Raw genomic sequence first — 21,792 nt, 5'->3', positions numbered from 1 at the left:
TTTCAAAGAAAGTTTTGTGTAAAACCTCTATTACGTCTTATCAGAATATTTGCTACCACACTCATCTCTAAGAAGATTTAACAAGAAGTGGTTTTGGGTTGAAGCTGTGATTTAAGTTGGCTTTAACCAGGTTTCCTTTTTTTCCCCTAAGAGTTTCCTCTCTTTCCTCTTTGTGTCTCAAATATTTTGTCATAAAGAAAAAGCACAGTACAATAGTCTTTTGACAGCAGGAGCTCTGTTCCACCGGCTGGGCGTAATGAGCAGATCCTGCATCGCTAACCAAATATCTTACATTGATTGTGGTTAGCTGGCAGAATTTCCTTGTCAATGGATACTACTACAACAATTTCTAACAACAAACGAGCCTGTAAAAGGTATTGGGAAAGTGGACATGAGAGCGCATATTATGCTTCTGTTATGAATTTCTAGTTCTGAAATAGGATGACCAGATCATATTTCACAACGTCCCAAACACTGTGTTAAATCTTTCTGCCTAATGGCCTCCGATCCTCCGAGGGTTGGATTAGAGAGCTTGCACGGGCTTCTTCTGTGCTGTGCAGCTTGTTAATTGTGTGTGTGTGTGTGTGTGTGTGGTGTGTGTGTGCGTGTGTGTGTGTGTGTGTGTGTGTGTGAGAGAGAGAGGGAGAGTGCTATATTAATGGCCATCTTAATATAATTAATAATTAGGCTCACATTGTTTTGAATTGTAAATGAGATAAATCTTGCCCACGAGGCTGAACTAATTCTGTTTCTTTCTCATTTTTTTCAATATTATTCAGTTCGTTTTATGAACATTTTGGAAATAAGGTCAATATATTGAAACATAGAAGCTGTTGCCAGATCGGCAGTGTTGCCAAATTGGGTGGTTTTCCTACCAGCAGGCCAATTTTTTATTTGATTGGGTGGTTAAAAATGGGTCTGGGTGGCCACTGAAAAGTTAGGCTATGTTCCAATGAATGGCTGAGAGACGTGAGGCAACAATACTCACTCAGGTGAATGAAACAGGTGCATGCCAGGAAGAAAACAGGAAGTTAGTTGTTGTAGTTTGGCCTACTGATGTGGCCGGTTTATCAACAGTCAACAGCTGCAGCTGTGGCAGTGACACACAGCTCATGGTGGCAGTTAAGGTACTTTAAAGTGGCCAATTACTGCCATTTAGCAGTCACAGCTCCATCAAATCTGAACGCATGTATGATTATCTCTTATGTACATCACAAACAATTCTCCATAAACCCATGAAAAATTATAGAAAAAAAGAAACTCCTAGTAACTTGAGAACTTGCCCACTAATTGTAGCCTTTACTTTTAATATGTAACACTGTCAGTGAGTTTACATGTTTACTGAATGACAAAAAAAGTTAAAAATCAGACCGCTTTTATGATAATAGGACATGTTTGAGGCTCTGATTGGGCCATTTGGTGCCAGTCAAATCCCGTCAGTGCAGTGGTATCACTAGACTGACACTTGATTCAAGACTGAAGTGTCAAGACTGAACTGTAAAGGAAAAAAAACAGAAATTATTTCACTCCATGGGATCCTGTTAGGAAATAAAATGAAGTCTCGACAGTAGATTAAATGCATTGTTGAAATGGAGTTTTTTCTGTGTGTGCAGAGGCGGTGGTCCGGCTAGGTTTTATCGCAGCGCTGGGATTCACGCTGAGAGCAACATGCTGAGCCTCATCAGAATGTGTGGTGGTGTTGGCATAGGCGTGTAGAGGCTGGTTGAACCACATCTCGACTGCAGCTCTCTCTGTTCCTCACTCAGCCTCTGTTTGCTAGGTTTTCTGTTTCCCTCCCCTCCCTCTCTCTGTCATCAGCTCAATACACTTCACTTCATTTAGCCTTTTTTAAGTTAATTAGCCAAACTGAAATATTTTTTTTTTGAGACAAAAAACCAATCATTAACTTGACAAAGAAACACAGTAGGAATTAGCCAAGTGCTCCAGCTGCTACGTGACAGAAAAACGTGAAAAATATATTGCACAAAGCAATTAGAAACAGTCAGACATTATTGCCTTGAACTTGCTGAGAGAGACAAAGAAAACTCTTTTCAATTTGTGTTGTACCAGACAAACTCTTAGTAAAGCATTCATGTGTGAATCATTTAAAATCAGCATGTAGAAAGAGCTTTCTTGGTGGTGTGATGCATCCTCTGGCAGCCACACTGGAGGTCATCAGCTCTTGGAAACAGTGGCAGCTCATAGTCCTGTTTGGTCAGGTAGCTTGCAGGCTAATTGGCTAACAACATCAAACAAACCAGCAGATTTCTCAGTTTGGACTCAAATCTACTTTATCCAACGGTTGACTTTTTAATTAAGGACAAACACCCAGGACAATTATTTGCATGCAGCATTTAAACCAGCGACAGCAGCGCATTTATGGCTGCACAGGTGTGCTGTTAAAATCCAACATTAAATAATACTACAGTAGTATACTGTATATGGGAGCAGTTTCTGCAGCTTGAGCCCAGACTTCTGAATCGCTGCCCACAACTCAACTTTTTTCAGCTATTCAAATGAGGATGAATAATGACGTGAAAATGGGATTCAAAATCAATCTGTTATCGGGTGAAATGTTAATGTGGAATGTGAAAAACATGGCTTACCCTCCACCTAATATGCTCACAACCTAAGAGCCTGGTCTGCAGTTTTGATGTGAGGGCACACCCCAGTGTAGATAAGGTCCCACATTTCAAACTGCATGTCAGGACAAAAACCAAGCCATGAAGTCCAAGAAACTCTCTGTAGACCTCTATGTTAGAATTGTGGTGAGGCATAGCTCAGGGCAAGGATATAAAAAGCTTCAAGTGTTCCCAGGAGTGCAGTGGCCTCAATAATCGTGAAATGGAAGGAGTTTAGAACCACCAGGACTCCTCCTAGAGTTGGCCATCTGGCCAAACGAAGTAACTGGGCAGGAAGGGCTTTGGTCAGGAAGGTGACCAAGAATACACCGGTCACTCTAACAGAACTTCAGAAGTCAGCAGCCCATCAGTCAGGCCTTCACGGTTCATGAGAGGCTAGATGGAAGCCGGTCGGAGTCATGCGACAGCTTGTCTGGCGTTTGTGTTTAAAGAACTCTTGGAGCATGAGGGAAAAGATTCTTTGGTTTGATGGGACAAAAATTAAACTCTTTGATCAGGCAATGCTTATTACCTGGTTAATATTACCCTACAGTGAAGCACAGAGGTGCAGAGGTGTGGGGGAGGGCTTCTCAGCAGCAGCAGGGATAGAAACAATGAATGCAGCCAAAATACAGAGAGGTCCTTGAAGAAAACCTGCTCCAGAGTTCACATGACCTGAGACTGGAGTGACAGTTCACCTTTCAGCACAACAATGACCCAAAGCACAGAGCCAAGACAGCACTGGAGTGGCCTCAGGTCTCTGACTGTCCTCAAATGGCTAGAATAGAACATCTGTGGAGAGACATAAAGATGGCAGTTCTCAGACACTTCCCATCCAATCTGACAAAGCTTTAGAGGATCTGAAAGGAAGACTGGGATAAACTGCCCAGATCCAGGTGTACAAAGCTTAACCAGGAAGACTCCAAGCTTTAATTGCTGCCAAAGAGGCTTCTACAAAGTGCTTAATAAAAGTTGTGAATACTTTTTTAAAATGGCGGATTTCAATTTTTGATTTGAATAAATTAGCAAACATTTAAAAAATTGTTTTCACTTTTTCATTATGGATTATTGAGAAATGGGATTACATGTAATGTGGCTGCCATAATAAACACTTATATTTTACTCACACTATGTTAAGAGTTGCTTCATCTTCTCATCTCTGTCTCTCTGTAGATGTGATCCACACTGTGGGGCCAATTGCACAAGGAGGAGTTGGAGAGGAAGAGAGGAAAGCTCTGAGGTTGTGCTACAAGAACAGCCTGAAAAAAGCCACTGAAAATGCTGCACGTACTGTGGTGAGAACAGAGTGATGACATGAAGGGACGGTAGGAGCTGGAGATGATTTTTAGGACACAAAGGAAGGGACAAAAACTGAGAGTGAAGACATAGTGCAGGGAGAACAAAGGAGAAACCTGAGAGATTTATAGTAAAAGAGAGAGAAGGTTAAAGGTAGGGAACTGCTGAAGACTGGGATGCAAAAAAAAAAGACAGAAAGGAGGCAAGGATAAGTGGAAGAGAGAAGGACTGCAGCCAGGACTATGTGACGAGATTCTAAAGTTAAGAAAGAAATCTGAGCTAAGAGAGAGGAGTTATCAAATAAAGATTTTTCAAAGGAAACTACATTCAAACTGAGATAGATGAAGGGAGGGAAGAAGGAGCTGCAGGTAGGAGTGCTGACTTGTAAGAAGGTTTTATGAAACACACCAGGCAGGAGGTTTCACAACAGAACGAGGTGTTGAAGCCAAAGAAAAACACCAAAGCAGCATGAAAATAAAGTCAGAGGTACAGTAGAAGAAAAGACTCGTTGAGGCTGTGGGACGATAAACGCTGAATATTTAGAGTTTCTATTTTCAGGAGTAAAATTTAAAACAAAATGAGATTTGTGTGTGTGTGTGTGTGTCTGTGTGTGTGTGTGTGTGTGTGTGTGTGTGTGTGTGTGTGTGTGTGTGTGTGTTTAAATTAAGCCCTTAGTTCACTTCCATAAATGTATATGTTTACCTCTCGTCTTGAGAAAACTTGTGAGTCACGTCTGCTCTCACCCTGAGTTGCCAGCTCCACAGCCTGGTTAATCGAACAGATCTGGAGATGCTGGGAGCATCCTGGCATCTGCTCGTGCTTCTGTGTTTGACAGCAGGTTGAGAATGTGCCAGACTTGATTTAGATGACGTTTACTGGCTGCTTGACTCGACTCAGAACCAGGGATGTGGCATGAACCTGCCTGACATGGATTTCAATAACTTAAAGTTACAAGCCTGAAGATTTTTATTATGTAAAGCCTGATTTTGATAGTGTATAGCCATTCAGTTATTTATACTTTATTAAAAGATGACAGAATCAGTCTTCTCAGCCTGAGAAGTTTGGCCTCACTGTAAACAAATATCACAGTTGTTTTTTCTGTCATATGTTGCATTTTGAACGTAAAACTGGGACCTGTATTGTTAATACACACGTCCTGTTACCAGTAGAAACCACCAGTGTCACCAATTCAACCAGAAATGTTATGGATTGTAACGCCACCTTTTTTGCCACATAAAAATAATAATTTACATTATATAAATGATAGTTTCCTCTGTAATGGTCACCATACCCACTTTAAGAATGCCTGGTTAGCGCTGCTGGCACTGCTGTAACAGAGGAAGAATGTCCTTCCATGCCGGGCCTCGCCAACAAAGCATAATCAACAGGTTGGACTTTAAATAGATATGAAAGTCAGACGGAGGAAAAAAGGCTCCCATAAAAAACAATCAGGAGAAAGACGCCATCAAGATCCAGCAGAGTGTGATTTCTGTGCATTGGTGTGTGTGTGTGTGTGTGTGTGAGAGAGAGAGAATAAAGCTGGCTGTTATTTGATCAGCAACAGACTGTAACCGCTTTGTTTGTCATCTCCACTTTGCAGGCTTTCCCTTGCATCTCCACTGGAATCTACGGTCAGTGCCTGTGTTCATGTGTTGTGTCTCCTCCTCGAACCAGAACAAATGCATGACATTTTCATCCATTGTGTTTTCTTTACTTCAAATGTTTATTGGTTGCTTTAAGTTTTATAGTCTCTTTTTTAGTTTTTTTTTTTTTTTTTTTTAATTGGAGTGAGTGGGAGAAAATCAATTTTCATCTGACGGCAACAACAGCATATCGGCTTGTCTATGTGTGTACACTGTACGCGCTGGCTGTGTTTTCCATCACGTGCTTGTTTCCAGTATCAATCTTTCTGTTTAAACAGAGTGCTGCACCACCCGGTGCCACTTGTCACATTATCTCCTGCAGCCCAGAGGTGGTTCTCAGATTAAGGCCTTGGATTAAGACTGGCAGATTAAGATAGATTAGGCCGGAGATTGTGTCAGATTGACTGTAATCCCCCTTCACACTGGCAGGAGAGAGAGTTAAGGATAGTGCTTAAACACTCCCCGGGGTGGGTTTAAGTGTGAGGGCCGGTTGTTGACACTTCTATCCCTTAGCTAGAAAGAGGAAAAGGGCAAAGTTCTGATTGACTCAATATCTTTCCTCTTGAGTAGTTTTGTAAGGGAGATGGAAGAATAACACAAGGTTGACTAATTTTTACCAGATATTAGCAGGTTTCAAACTCTGTAGCTGCAGTTGGATGAAAAGAAAGAAGGCAAACCTGCTTTGCTCATTTTTCTTTTTAAGACTGTTTTCAGAAAACGTCTTTTTTTAATCTTTTTGAAAGAGGAAAAGACAAAAGAATTGTTTTGGGTTTTACAGGTAGAGCTGCGACTTAACTACTTCTAAAGCACAGAGCTGGTACTCATCTGTTTCACTCATTTTAGGATGTGATGAAAATGAAAAATAAGGTAGCAGTGGTGCCAAAATGACTTCCAGCCAGTCACAGTGGTAGTTTTTGAATAATGCTTCAGAAGACCTGTTTGGTTTAAGCTGGATTTGTAGCACTGAAAACCAGATATATTTTGAGGAAATTGAGCAATTTTCAGTGGGGAAGAAAAAATGTCACCAATGTATACGACTTCACAGACAGACGGTGGTCCTGCCAATTTCTCACTGAATAAAAAAAGTACCTGCTCTTTAAGTCCTTGCGCAGCCACATGGGCGATTTCAATCATTCTACCTGATTAGACCTTGTTACAGTTCAGGTGGGAAGGCCTATGCTGAGAATTATGTGAGGTCCCTTATTTTACTAATAAGAATAGCAAATATGTTTTGGTGGGAATGTAATTGCTGCCTTGATTACTTTCAGTAGCGACTTTTTTTTTCTCCAGTCCAGGAAGGGTTATGTTGTTGTGCTACTCAGGAGGTGCAGAAGGTGGTCAGGGAGGATAGTGGGAGTACAAATTGCAGGATTTTGACACTGGGGTTTGCATCTTGTATCATACGTTTAGTTAAGTATGGACTACTAAAACACTTTGGTTAAGGTTAGGGAAAGATCATGGTTTTGATTAAATATTTAAAAAGTAACCACGTTCGATCTTGTGCCTCAAGAAACCATTGACTTTTTAAATATTTAACCAAGACCATGATCTTTCCTTAACACTGAACATTGAGCTACCTCAACATGACCATGAAAAAAAAAAAAAACATCCATCATGCTTTAGCTGCAAAGTGTCGAAATTGTAGTTAAACAAATGAAATATGATGACAGTTAACATTTGGCTGATTTACTCGTTACTAGCATTTTGCAGTTTTGCAATTTTGCAAATACAATCATCAAAAACATTTTGCCATTTTGTTCTTTAATGTTGATTAAACTTGATATTTCATTCAAAATATATTTGCTGTTGGAATTGTAGTCTATGAATACAATTTTTAGGAGGTGAGGTTGAAAAATCTAAAAGAAGAGTGAAGTGGATGTCAATCAAGCACCGTCAATACACACACACACAGTCCTGAGAATGGGTAAATATGTGAAAACACCTGTGTGGGTGGACCATGGCTGTGCAGAGGCTTTAAAATTCATGCTTATTTATTCGACCAACCAGACCATTTGATTTAAATATTAGACATAGAAAGACCAACTTTTTTCCCATCAAGCAGTAAAATGATTTATATAACTCTAGTGGGCCCAATTTGACATATTATATTACATCCCTTGCTGTGTGAATACTTTGTGTGTTTATTTTGATGCTCCTCTGAAACAATACATTGTTTAGTGCTAATTTGAGCCCTGAATATTCCCCTATGTTCTGGTGCTAAACCCTCTCCCTTGATGTGTGGAATAATTACTGAATAATCACACTGTGTTTGTTTGGCCAGAGCATTTTGACCAGATGATGAATTTTCACTGCCTTTGTGTTGCTTTTCCTGCAGTGGGGATCATTTTCTAGCAGTGAAAGGTCTCGACAGCTGAGTGAACATAGAAGAAGCACTGTAGTCTTTCTCCATCTGTCTCCTCGTAACCAACAAGTGTGTTGTGTCTGCATCTCGCTGGAATAGGCGAGTCGGGATGAGAAGAAGTGATAAAACACAGAATATAGACTATTAGAATAGTGGAAAGAAGAACAGATACCTGTCTGGGAAAAAAAAAAGCAGTGCAGACAACGACCTCACGCAAACACACAGATCTGTCACTGCACCTGTTCCTGCAAATTGTGTGCATATTTTTTGATGTGTGTGTGTGTGTGTGTTGGTGTAGGATATCCACCTAAACAGGCTGTCCATGAGGCGTTAGCAACTGTGAGGGAGTATCTGGATGAACATCATGACAAGGTGCGTATGCGTGTGCGTCTGTGTGTTTGTGTCTGCATGATTGGCAATTTTTCCCTACCATTTCCTCTAGGTATTATTCCTTTCACAGCTGTTGTTTTTGTTTTCTGGTGAGAGTGAGGGGAAGGGTGTATTGAGAAAACACATACACACACACATACACAGTGAAAGACACACACACACACACACACACACACACAAACATACATTTAAACACACAGTCCCAAGTTCTGGCTCTCATGCTCATGGCAAAGTCTGCGTTTTAATTAGCTCCTTGCGGGACTAAAGCCGACTAACACAAACACATACACACACACGCGCACACACTTTCTCTCCGGGGAAATGGCAAGCAGAGAAAAGACAAAATGATGGAATAGATGACTGGAGGGGAGGGACAGAGGGAGGAGGGGGGTGATGGGAGATTGGAACAAAGAGGAAACTTTCCAATCAGTCGTTTACATGCTCTAAACTCTCCTCCCCTCTTCCTCCTTCCCTTCTTAGGTCTCCTCCCACCCCTCTTTTCAATCGTTCTCCCTCTCTTTAACCACCGTGCTGTATCACCTCCCAGAGAGGGTGTTGACGATGTTATTGTTAGTGCTGGTGTCTCCAGAGCCTCTGCAGCAATACCAGTCAACCGATGCCGTCAGCCGCTACGAGCTCAACACACAAACATTAAACATTACACGTCTCACCGTAGAGGACAACTGTCAACAAGCCTTAAACGCCTTGAAAATAAGACCAGAAAGCCAAATCAATGAGAAGGTTATTTACATTCTGCCCAGAAATAGTTCCACTGTTTCAAGGAGAAAAAAAAAAGTTTCATTGTAAACAAATTAGATTGTGAGACCCAGTTTATTTGCATACATATAAAGCAAGAATGTTCACCAGAGGAAATTGAGCTTACTCTTTAATTGAACTGCCTCCATTTTACATTTTTCACAGTGTTTTTTGTTGGCCTTGCTCTGGCTTGGAGTGCTGTAATGTAGAAAATGAAATGGAAAATTGCAGACACACTAAGACAGAAAATGGACTCAAGACATGGGGCAATGTTGGAACATTGCCCCATGCTGCATCAAGTGTAATAATAAAAACATGGGTCATTCATTTGTAACACCATACAAAGCTGTTACAAAAATGCTGCAAGAAAAGTGATAACTACGGTAGTTCATAAGTTTCATTTTTGTTATATTTTACACATTAGAGTCACAGTTATCCAGAAAGATTCAACAAAAGTGGTGTATGACATCTGAGAAAACTGTTTTACAATAAGGTCTGTTTACTAACTGTTGCGGTGATCTCAATCACATCTTAATCACATCACATGGCCCCAAGTTACTGTTGCTACACCTATGAAGCTTTCTGTTCTTTCACAGCACAATTGCAGTTTATTGTTATAATTGTTATCACGATAATAATGATAAGAGTACTGTCAAAACCCTTAGTCATTTTTTTTAAATAAGGAGTCCTTGATTTCAGACTGTGGTAGGCAGCCATTGATGTTGTCCGCTGAAGAAACCACTGTTACTAATAGCTACAGTTACCTTGTAAAAGGGTCATAAATATGTACTTGACGGTTGCATATATGATATTGTGCAAAGAGGGTCCTAGGCAAAAAGTCAGCACTATCAACCCCATTTAGAAGATAAAGGAAATGAAGTCAAAGCTTACATACTTTTTTATATTTTCAACCAGTGTCTTTTTACTTTTAATTTAAAAGAGAAAAGGTTTTAATCTGACAGTATCTGTCATGTTACAGTATCTCAGTTAGCCTTGATAAACACATTGTTATACTGACATTCATTCTATACACATTTGGTCTTGAAAGGCAAAAAATGACACCACCCTCGAAACTCTTTAAATGTTGATCATGATTGCTAAGCTGTGACTGGACAATAGCTGTTCAGGGGAGGAGCTTACTGTCAATTGTAGATGTTCAAACTGACATTTGATCTATAATGACCTTTGATCTATAAGTCCTGAAAGGGCTCATTTGCTAAAGAAGATCCTGTGATATGATTGAAAGCTCCAGAACAGCTCTTAAATGGACCTTGTGGTGAGATAGTTTTCTCAGCTGCCTTTTCCTAGATCAAGAATTAACTTTGAGCCTTAGTTGGTCTAAGTAAGTTTGAGAATAATTTTAATTTACAGTTATTAAACAAAAACTAAAAGCTCATAAAATACAGTATTGCATGTCAGGAAGGTTGCGTAAGTTTTCATAGGACTTAATGTGTGTAAAGTCTGCTGCTCCACCGCAGGTCAGTGAGGACAAAGTGAACCGTGCAAGATGTGAAAAATCAACTTTGCTGCAGACAGATTTTCTGTCTGAGAAAGGGTATATTTACAGGCTCTGTGCTTCCTTTAAAGACAAGCGGTTCTGAGAGAGCCCATTACATTCACTTGATGTTATTGTTAGCTTTAGCATCTCCAGGGTCTCTGTTGCAATAGTATCAAAATGAGCTCCCCACTGCTACCATTTTCTGGAGGCCATTTTGCATCTCTCCTCACAAGCATTTGCCTTAATTTGAATGAGGGAGGCTGCAAAGTAGCGCAAGTGGAGGCAACTCGGTGTGGAGGTTAGAGATTTCGAACCTTCGCCCAGGGGATGTAGTTACTTACCACACATTTCCATATCTTCCCTTTTAGCCTCCATTCAAATCCTGGCGAGTGATGGTAATTGTGCAACAAGCTGGGACTGAAAAACACGGGCTGCGGGCTAGCAGGCTGCTGAAATGTCTTTGAAAGCAATGAGACATAAACTCCCACGCCAAGCAGAAAGTGATAGAAACAGCCTGGCTATAAATTGCACTACCTCGCCCAGAAAAGGAAACTCAAAACCTTTGTAGAGACATTAGTCTGGTAATAATGTTTGTCAGAGTCTGAGAAAATAAGAGCGTACAGTGGAGTTTATATCCCTGGAAGCATTTTTTTTTTTTTACTGTAGCTACAGTAACTTTAATCATCAGGCTGCGTATTGTGTTGTGTATTGTACTGTATGTTCAGATATACACAACATGATGTAAATATTATAGACTGCAGAGCCAGGATCTAAAGAACACAAGAGCACAGAGCATAAAGATTGTTTATTGTTGTAAAATAGCTGCACTCACTCGACCAGTGTCTTAATAGTATTTGAAAGCTATTATGTTTATAGCTTTATGTTTATGTGTGTATGTATGTGTGTGTGTGTGTGTGTGTGTGTGTTCAGTGGTGAACAGAGTTTGGTGCCTTTGGAGCCTGGATTGAGTGGACTGCTGTTTGTTTCTCACACACTAATGAGAGAAACTGAGCAGCCAGTGCCAAATACAAACACACACAGCTTAACACTCAGGGGCATGCACAAAAACACACAAAGTTACATTTCTCTCCACTGTACACACATCCAAAGGCACACACACTGACAAGTACTTATAGATCTACACAGAAATCCCTTCTCCTTTCTCTTGTTCTGTCTCTGTCATTCACTCTCAAACACACACACTCTCTCTCTCTCTCTCTCTCTCTCTCTCTCTCTCTCTCTCTCTCTCTCTCTCTCTCTCTCTCTCCAGCACTCTGTCCTGAGCACGCAGTGTAATAAGCTCTGTGTTGTGCCATGATCATAATAGGGAGCTAATAGGGGAGTAATGGACTGATGCATTAGCTGCATTCTCCTGATATCGCCGCCGCACAATGTCACACACTGTTACATTGTTCCCCCCCTGCTATTGAAGGTTATTGCATATGCTTGTGATAAAGGTCATTGTGTCTGTGTGTGTGTGTGTGTGTGTGTGTGTGTGTGTGTGTGTGTGTGTGTGTGTGTGTGTGTGTGTGTGTGTGTGTGTGTGTGTGTGTGTCAGCTGGACAGAGTCATCTTCTGTGTGTTCTTGCCGAAGGATGAGGAGCTGTATCTGCAGAACCTCCCGCTCTACTTCCCTGCTGGTGAGTTGTCTCTCTCCCTCTCTCTCTCTGCCTCTCATACACATACACACTCACACACTCACACAACACGCACACGCTCACACTCAGCTATATACAGTGATGACAGCTCAGCCCAGCTCAATTTAGCTACACACACTAACAGAGACCTACACAGTGGTGTGATAAATACTCTGCATCATCCACTGTGGGCTATTTGCACATTCAGTACATTCACACATACGAGACCATTAGACACATAATACTATGTGTATATGTGGCGCGCTTAATTGTGTTTAATTACAGTTAAAAAAAACACACACACACTTTGTTGTTTCACTCACAAATTCATTTATTTTTTCATTCAGTTTAGTTCATCAGAACAGAAACAGTGATTGATAATAATAATTGTATATGAGTCAGACATTTACTCTGGTCAGTTAAGACACTGTATCAAATGCAAATATTGATCTGTGTTACACATTATATGTCATGTAAGTTTTGGTGAGAGACATAAGATGTGATCTGTAAAATAGCACCTATTTCATGAGATGCAAGAACGAGAACAAGACTAAGTACAGTCTACATAACCAGCTTAAGACTTAAAACATATTGATAATCAGCAGCAGCCTGTTAGTGATTCAAACACTAAAAGGACATTACAAGAAAAAGATTTAAAGGAGTAGTTGAACATTTTGCAAAATACACTAATTTGCTTTGACAGCAACCTCATGTCAGTGTTAAGTCCCGAGCTGGACTAATAGCCTACTTTAAAAGAAATCCATCCGCACTTTTAAAGCTCGTTAACTAAAATGTTGGATCACGTTTTCTTTTTTCATGCATTGACAAAAACAAATGTCGAAAAGAGAGAGACATACACTGGAGCCAAAACACTGTGTCCACTCACTGATGAAGTAAATAATATTGGTTATCTCATAACAATGGCACATGTCGGGGTCTAAGATATATTAGACCGTGAGTGAACAGTCTGTCCTTGTAGTCAATGTATTGAATGTGGGAGAAATGAGCAGGTGTAAAGACCTTGGCGACTTTGACAATAGCCACTTCACAACTTCCAGGATTTAAAGGATCTGCTGCAAACTTCTGGGTGCCAGATACCATAGAGTCCGTGCCTTGGCAGGTCGAGGCCATTTTAGTGGTATACAGAGGGCCAACGGCGTATTAGACAGGTGGTCCTAATGTTTTGGCTCATCAGTGTATACATATGTGGCAAAGTGTAAATGGGGATACTGTGAGGACCAGAATAAAGGAAGCTTCACACAATCACTAAATGCTGCTGTTGTTCTTAACATCTCACTCTCAGGACAAGAGCAAAAAAGTGTGTTTCCTAGATGCTGAAATATTCTTTTCAAGCTGTCTGGACCTTGTTGGAAGCACTGAGTGACCAAATATGGTCAGTGTTTGTGTGTTTGTGTGTTTGTGTGTGTGTGTCTTTGATTGTTCCAAGTTTGATGTTGGAAAGTTGATTCTTACTTAGTCATCTGTGTTTTGCCTTCATTTCTGTGTCCATCCCTTCAGCTTGACCAGTGACAGCAGCTTATTGTTCAGGTAACCAACACAGCGTGTGTGAACATACGTAGTTTGCTCTTTTAAGAGAAATAGCTATTTAGTCTGTTTGTAGACGGGCAGCCTTAACCCCTGTGTGAAATGTAAGTTGTTTGTCATAGAGGGAAACCCTGACATTTCCTCCAACCAGCACTTGTCACATTTTGAGAATAAATTCCCTGTTTATGCACCTCAGTTAAATGAAAATGGCTTTTTGCATTCTCTGCATTCCTGAATGAAAGTAATGAGCACTGCTGGCCTCAAGCAAGCTAGTTTACAAACTTTTTCTGAGGAACAAAATGTTAAAAGTGTTTTTCTCTGAAGGTGAAAAGTGTCTGGTTTAAATGACAAAGAAAAAAAAACCAGCCGCATTTTAAGCCTCCAAGGTTCTTCTTTGCATCTGTGAGTCCTGTCTCACCTGCTTTACAAAATAGACTAAAATGAAAGTAGTGTGCCATCATTGCAAATTGATGTGTGTGGTTAAATGAAGTTTGGTAAATACGTAAATTTTATGTTGGCTCGAGCTGCGACATGATGACTTAACCCATTTGTTTTGATTACACTCATGATTGATAGTGTTATAATGCCAAGCAGTCTGGGCTCCTAAGCATGATCAGTCATTCACTCAATTATTCAAATTAAGCATTGGTATTACAACTGCAGCCATAACCTCTAATGTCTTGCTTTACCACTGCTATAAATCAAACTCACCTCTCGCCTCTTTGAGAGGTCTCAACCACCTCCTGGCTCCACAAGTTTTGTATGGCCACACATCTACTTTGGGTAAAATCTTACATTTACCTGAATTACGGAGCAGGGTCACTCAATCTCATATTCTCAGTACAAAATCAGAATTTGGCAGTGTAAACCTCAATTAGTGCCTTTACAACCTTCTTATGTTTGTCTTTTTAGACCTTACCAAGCAAATGCAACAATCAGGCTTTATTAATTTTAATAATTCCACTTTCCAGAGTTATGTGACAAATAATAGTAGCAATAAATTAACCGAGATGAGATTCGTTAACACGAAACATTAACCAACAAATGGACAAACACTCTACTGACAACAACACACACACACACACACAAAGAAAAAGTGAAGTGAAACCAAAGCAGAGAGTGTTGTGTTAAATTTTAAATGAAAGGAGAAATTTCATGGTCTCAGTGGCACTAAATGCAACAGAGAAATGCCCCTAGGGTTGAATATATCACTGAGTATAACATTAATATGCAGACAGCTCAACAGTTATATATATATACATATGTGTGTGTGTGTGTGTACAGTTATATAGATGGGTGACAAATTAAAGGAAAAACCTGAATAAATAAGTGGAGGAGCATAACAAATGCAGATGCTTCCACTGCACTACATCATGTCATGCTCTGTGGCATGTGTAAAAATGCTGAGCAGGCCAAGTTGGTCCTGTATCAAGATGGCAAGAGGAAAAGACTATGACTTTGGCAGAGGGTTCATTGTTGGGGCACGGATGGCAGGAACTTCAGTCAGGACTGCTCAGCTGGATGGTGTTTCAATAGGAACAGTGACTTCTGCATTTGGATCTATGGCAAAGCTGTCGATAGTGCACATTTGATGTGTATTAGCGTGGTATGTAAAGAAAACCCAAAGAGCAGCCCCTCCTCAGGTGACTGAGAATGTCAGTGCAGGATGTGACATGTGTGTCTTTATGTATATTTACACACGTATCACAAACTGAGGTTTTAAAGTATTTCCCTTATGAATGCCCTGAAAGACAAAGAAGAGTAAGAGAGAAAAGAGGAGCACCCTATTAAAAGTAAGAGCAGAATCCAATCAATTTTGCAGCCGTATCTCTCACATAAGCTTTAAACTCAGACACTGGGTTAAGAGTCTTAAATTTTTGATCTTTTTGCAGACAGTACTGGCTGATGCCCAGGAAGGATTTCTCTCTCATTTCAATGTGGGCCTCAGGGAAGATCAGTGGCTAAAAATTATGAGATGATCTCAAACTGTGATGCCCTTGTACTCTCTGCTTTAAACAATAACTTAAATAGAGTATGTCGGGGGTTTACCAAGGAGTGTTTCGCAGATAAAAATGTAACACTGACCAAAAAAATGTACTAACCCCACACTAAGATATAATGTGCAATTGTGTGCATAAGTTTACAGTTTGAAATAAATCTTGGTTCCCTGTGCTACACAGAACCACAAAATTAGGAAAAGGTAATCCTTAACACTCGTACTCTAGTTAAAATAAAAATAGACCAGTAGCTGATTTCTGTTTGGCCTCAGAGTAAAGTAGAGTAGAGAAGCAGAACTTCAGTTTGTTTTCAGGATGTGGTTGGAGAGAAAGTTTGCCATCAATCCCAGTCTCCAAACATGCTCTCCCTGAGTGGTTACACCAAATGTTCACACAGACTGAAAATGGAGAATTATCATCTGCCCCACAGATCATTGTTTTGGTTTTGTTGTGTGCATATAGGCAGCAGTTTTAGCAAAAAAAAAAAAAGAGAGAATATTAATATTTTATTAGATATTACTAGACTCCATGTGAAAGTTTGTCTATGTGTACATAGGCAACTGTTTTCTAACATGTTTGCCTCAGTGATTTTATGATATCATAATATATCAGTTTAAGAGCTTATACTTCAAAAATCTATTGATGCTGCTTTCTTGGTCAGGTTGTAAAGTTATTTTATATAATGAACAGACTTAGAGTTGGATGGTCTATTTTATTACCTCCGTGATAAGGCAAAATCTTAGCTTCCATTCAGTGTACTAAAGTTTCGGCATCAATTTTTCACTTGAAGCATAAAATCAGCACTTTCACATCTTCACACTGGCTAAAAAGAGGTTATTTCCCAAAAATGCAGGTGTGTCCCTTTAAAAAAGTCTGTGCTAGCTGTTGGTGTCTTTCTCCTCTAATGGATGTGCAGCAGATTTTGTAGCAGCAGTGAGCGAGCAGTAGCGGTGCTTGGCTGCTAGATGGACCGGAACTGTCTGTCTGTGTGACAGAGCTGCTGCAGGCAGGCCTCCAAGTCTCCACTATAAACCTTATGTGTCTCCAACACCTGGCACTACCCACACTGGCTGTCTGTTTGATGTGTATGTGCGTGTGTTTGCATGTTTTGAGCGTGTCTTTAGCCATGTTGGACTGAGGGTGACTAATCCTCACTAACAGATCCCTCTGAAGCAACCAGACGCTCCAAAAGCCAAAATGCTATTAACCGCTGCATGACCAAGGTAAAATGCTCTCTTCTCTTGTTTTATTTTTTTTTCTCTCTCTCTCGCTCAGCTCCCACAGAATCCACTGTCAAGAGTAAACTCTAAGAGAGTGGATCTGTCAGATTTTGTTGCTGTGGATACACACCGCTATGCTCAGCATCCAGATTCCTCCCACTCGCTGTCGACGCAGATCAAGACCTTCTTCAGCTGGAAGATAACTCCCAAATGGATGATTGCTTCTTTTTTTTTTTTTTTTTTTTGAAGTGCACACTTGCCCTTCTGCAGATGTTGATTAGTTTCTCTTCTCACTAATGGTTGAGATTAAGAGAGGTGTCAAGATGAAAGTGTGAAATGATGTTGATAATTTTCTTGAAAAATGGACTGTGTGTACCTCAAGCTGCACTCTAACTTGACCTTTATTGTCTGTGATCCAGTGATAGCTTTGCATCAAGCTCACAATCTCCTCTGAGTTATGGTTCCTGTGTGCTTTGTGAGTATTGGGATTTCACTGGGTGTGCATGCGTGTGAGACAATGACAAAAGCTTATTAAAACGAATCACACGGGCTTCTGGTGTGTGTGAATTGATTATTTCTCGGGACGCAATGCGAGTCAGTGAGCTGAGGGTCACAAGGGAACACTTCACATGAATATTTCCTACCTCGTTTTCTCTTGTCTGTATGTGAAGGAGATAGAGAGAGGGACTGTTTATCTGTCTGCAGTGGTGGAAAGTAAATTTACTCAAGTACTGTACTTGCACTGTAAGCACAAGTAGCTGTACTTTACTTGAGTATTTCTATTTTATGCTGCTTTACTCTTCTACTCCTCTACATTTGAAATAGTGAATGCTCTATGTTTATTTGACCCCTACAGGTACTGGTTACTTTGAAGAGTCATATTTGTTAGATTAATCTGCATAGCAACAGCCAGTAGTAACATCAGTAAAGATGGGTTATAAATATTATATTGATGTTAATTACAGGTTAATATCAATATAATATTTATAACATGTTAATTGTTTTTCCTATAATGAGAAATATAACAAAATAAGAGACATAAGACAAAACTCTTCAACCATGTAAATCAAGAACTTCAGTGACTGCTTTTGATAACTAACAGGTAATGATTTGACAAAAATACAACATACAGTTGTAATACAGGTATCACTCTGAAAGGTGTCAAAAGTACTTTTACTTTTAATATAAAACCTGCAATAACAGTTTTGTCATTTGGCCACTTGGGGGCAGCAGAAACAAGTTTTGAACTCAGCCCTGATGTCTTATCACTTTTAAGTTAATATGACAAACTTGTTAGCAAACAGTTGCTTATTTACACATCCAGCAGTTACAGAGCAACATTAGCATTTGTTGGGAAATCCAATATTGCCTCTCTTGTAGCTCTGTTTTTGGTCTCTACCACCCCCTGGGGAAAATATCTAGCTCTTTAGCTGCTAAATTCTCTATGTTCACCAGCTGGTCACTAACTGTGTCTGTCTGCTGTCTGACGCTGAGCATGTTGTGTACAGCTGCCTGCTGCCACTGAAAACAACTATGAGAGCGGAGAGAGCGAAACCAACCCAGTGAAGTCTGCGACTGGACCTGATGAGATGAAACTCACTGTAATTCTCTGTAAAGCCAAAGGAAGCTGCGGATTCAGGTGATAATTCTCTAAATTTATCACTACAAGTGACTTTTTGTAATTTGACACATTATTATAAAATTGTTGATTATAACTGCTTTAAGTACATTTTGCTGATAATAAGGATCTGTGAGTAAAGGATCTGACTATTTCTGCTGCCTGCTTCTGTTGTTTGCTCTCTTGTTGGGGGTGGCTGCAGCACCTGTTCCTTTTGAACAACAATCATCAATCTCACCCTTTTTTTTTTTTTTTTTTTTAATTCCTTGATTTCCTTGTTTTTTGTTTTGTCTCCATGCTGTCCAAATCCCATCCACCGTGGCTGCCTGTCTACCTGTCACAACACACCATATGTGTATCCATGCACGCGCCACCGTGCTTCTCCCCACAGCGCATCTGTATGAGTTTTTAATCGTTTGTTGCAGGATGTAGCCGTCACGTGTCGGCGGGACGCAGGCGGTGATTTGTGTGAAGCGAAATGAGTGTTTAGCGAGCCACCGTCCCGCCCCGCGACTTTCATCTGCCAACAACCATCTTTATTGATTCCAAACAATCTGCCACAGTGGCACAGACGCACAGGGAGGAGGGAGGTGGAGTGTTGGGTCGGAGGAAGGAGAGGGGATGTAGGGGGGAAAAATAGACTACAAAGAATATCAACAGGAAATTGGGAGAAGTCCCCTTTTTGTATAAAAGCTTCATCTGTCACACAGGGGATTGTCTTTTCCTCTCCTGAGCTCTTTGATTCTCTCCGTGTCTGGGCCTCCTCTGTTTCGTCTCCTTCCTCCTCCTCCTCCTGCTCCTCCTCATCCTCATCTCTCTTTCTCGCTGTTTTACGCTACAGGATGGTGGAAAAAATAAACAGATGGAAGAGGGAGGGATAAAGAGGCAGAGAGAGGAAGGATGTAGGAGTTCAAACTGAGAGAGGGGGAGGAAAAAAGGTGGGGATGAAGGGATGAGAGGATGCAGAGCTGGCGGGAGGATGAAGAGATGGAGGGAAAAGAGGGATGGAGAGCCTGATGAACTCATCTAAAGGCGCTCTGGGTTTTTTAATAAGCAGCAGACTGTGAAGCTACTCTCCGACTAGTCACTCTGAATAATGAGAGATGGGGAGAGAGAGAGACAGAGGATGGGAGGATGAAAAGACAACGAGACTCATTATCCTCCGACCAATTTTCATCACTGTCCCGTCAGTAATCTCTCCCTCCCTCTCTCTTTCTTTCTCCCTCGTCCTCAAACAGTCCACAGCTCTGTTTGAGATGACAGATGAAGACCAATTACGCTAACTGTTTCGTTAACTTGAAGGCTGATTCCCTGCCATCTTCCTGAACATACACTGATAATCCTGTTGGCCCTGGAAATTACTCGCCGCTCATGGCCCGCCAACGCACCTGTGTGTGTGTGTACCTTTAATACCTTCAATGGCAAAGACTTTATGTGCAAAAGGCTGTGGAAGAGTGTGTATGTGTGTGTGTGTTGAAAAATGTCAGCTGCTTGTTGAGTTAACAGTATCTGAAGGCAGTGAACTCTCAGGTGTTTGATGAAGAATTATTTCAGGCTGATGACTGCTGTTGCCGGCTTTGTTCGTTGCAGTGTAATAGGTTACTGCCTTGTCAACATTTTCTTGGCACTTAAATGTATTTGTTGCTTTTCGGCTTGAGTTTCTTCCAGCAGGGAGACGCGGAATAAACTTCAAATTGTTAGTGTGCCTGTTTGTTTATTGCTTTTGCATTGTGTCATTTTAATCTAAGTGGCTCTTATTCGGGGCCTGTATTTCTCTGCCATCGTACTGTTTCTGGTTTGGCTGAAATGCTCTAACATATAAAATGAGGGAAATTGGTGGTTTTGCAATTTCGCTGAATGGCTTTTATTGTAGCAAGCTCTCTGAATGTGGTTTTCATTATGCTGTGTCTCAGCTGTTCATTGTGTTGTTGTTGCAGGCCTGGGTAGCGCAGTTAATTGCAGCGTGATAAGCTAATTTATTTATATACAGGTTTTGTCAAATACAGTAATGTGTATCACATAAGGCCTCACAAATCTCTCTCTTAGTGTGTGTCGTTGGTGAAATCAAGATTTATTTATCTAACATTTTTCAAAATGAAACTTACAAAGTGCTTCACACTAAATGTATTTGTCTTGATAAAATTTGGTCCTACCTGACAGCAGCCGTTGTAATCACTCAGTGGTGGGAAGATTGTCACTCTCCTAACTCTTGTTGGGCTAAAATTATAGACAGAAAGAAAGGAGGGGGAGAGCTGCACGTTGTAATAGCTCTGATGCAGCCTTTTTACTTTAAAGACATGTTTTGGCACATCTTGCCTTCTTAAGGGCTGAAATCACTGTCTATTTGTGCTGTGTTTACTGTATGCCATTTTAATTAAGCGTCCCACTTGTGCAATTCATGCTCTATGGTAACCTAAAAATACCCCACAGAAAGAATAGTGCTTGTGACACGTTCACTACTTTCTGCTAACAATCCCACAATGGAATGGGCTGTACAGTTAAATGTGTTGTGTCAGTTAAATAGCAAAATAATACAGTAAGAGCCCAAAATCTCAGTGTCCTGCTTACTACAGAGTAAAGTAATGAGTGTTTTGTTATTTAAGGAGAAGTGATTTCAGACACAGCTCTCCTTTCAGCATTGTATGGGCATGTGCAACATATAAACACTGCTACTAAGGTGGTATGTTAGACTAAATGCCTAGCAGTGACAATCACCACTGTGGGCTGTGATCATTATAAGCCACATGAGAAAATTTATGGAGCTCCAGGGTTTTATCTTTAAACGTCTGGAAAAATCGTAACAGCATATCCTAAACAGACATTAATTTGAAATTACTGACAGATATGATCACGCAATCAGTGGTCTTTGCAAGGGTTGGTATTGGGTATTTGAACTAATATGACCCATCTTTGTGGCAGTGTTTTCAATCATGTAATTCAAAGTAAAAGTTGTTTTTAAGGAAGTTGTTTTTTTATCAGTCTGTTCTGCTGTTGGTCATAGGGCTTGAAAAAAAAACTAACAAAACTAACAACTCTCTGTAAACTGAGGTCCATTGTTCTTGAGCTTCAGTCATATCATGTGATATTTACCAGTAGGAGTTGACCATTTGTTCAAATTTCCATTTACCTCTGATCACTTTAAGGACTCCTCATCCATGTTGGCTTAAAATTTCAGGTTCAAAGTTCACAATCTTTTGCCACAGTTTCCT

The 21,792-nt window shown here is 40.4% G+C and overlaps 1 protein-coding gene across 3 annotated transcripts in view; it reads left to right on the top strand.

Annotated features, from left to right (window-relative positions):
- Window positions 1-17,516, top strand: part of macrod1 (mono-ADP ribosylhydrolase 1) — a 101,970-nt gene extending 84,454 nt beyond the window's left edge. Inside the window, exons 6-11 of one of the 3 annotated variants that reach the window (XM_041048245.1) lie at window positions 3,795-3,916; window positions 5,518-5,548; window positions 8,221-8,294; window positions 12,125-12,206; window positions 13,722-13,751; window positions 17,021-17,516. In XM_041048245.1, coding sequence (XP_040904179.1) covers window positions 3,795-3,916; window positions 5,518-5,548; window positions 8,221-8,294; window positions 12,125-12,206; window positions 13,722-13,726 — 314 coding nt within the window. In that variant the 3' untranslated portion in view covers window positions 13,727-13,751; window positions 17,021-17,516. Of the gene's footprint in view, window positions 1-3,794; window positions 3,917-5,517; window positions 5,549-8,220; window positions 8,295-12,124; window positions 12,207-13,506; window positions 13,597-13,721; window positions 13,752-17,020 lie in introns of those variants that run through there. The other 2 variants (XM_041048243.1, XM_041048244.1) reach the window with 2 other exon arrangements.
- Window positions 17,517-21,792: the final 4,276 nt, after the last annotated feature.

This window comes from Toxotes jaculatrix, chromosome 10, assembly GCF_017976425.1.
Source record: "Toxotes jaculatrix isolate fToxJac2 chromosome 10, fToxJac2.pri, whole genome shotgun sequence".
In the NCBI taxonomy this organism is placed as follows: Eukaryota; Metazoa; Chordata; class Actinopteri; family Toxotidae; genus Toxotes; species Toxotes jaculatrix.
This window is presented reverse-complemented; position numbering and strand designations above follow the sequence as displayed.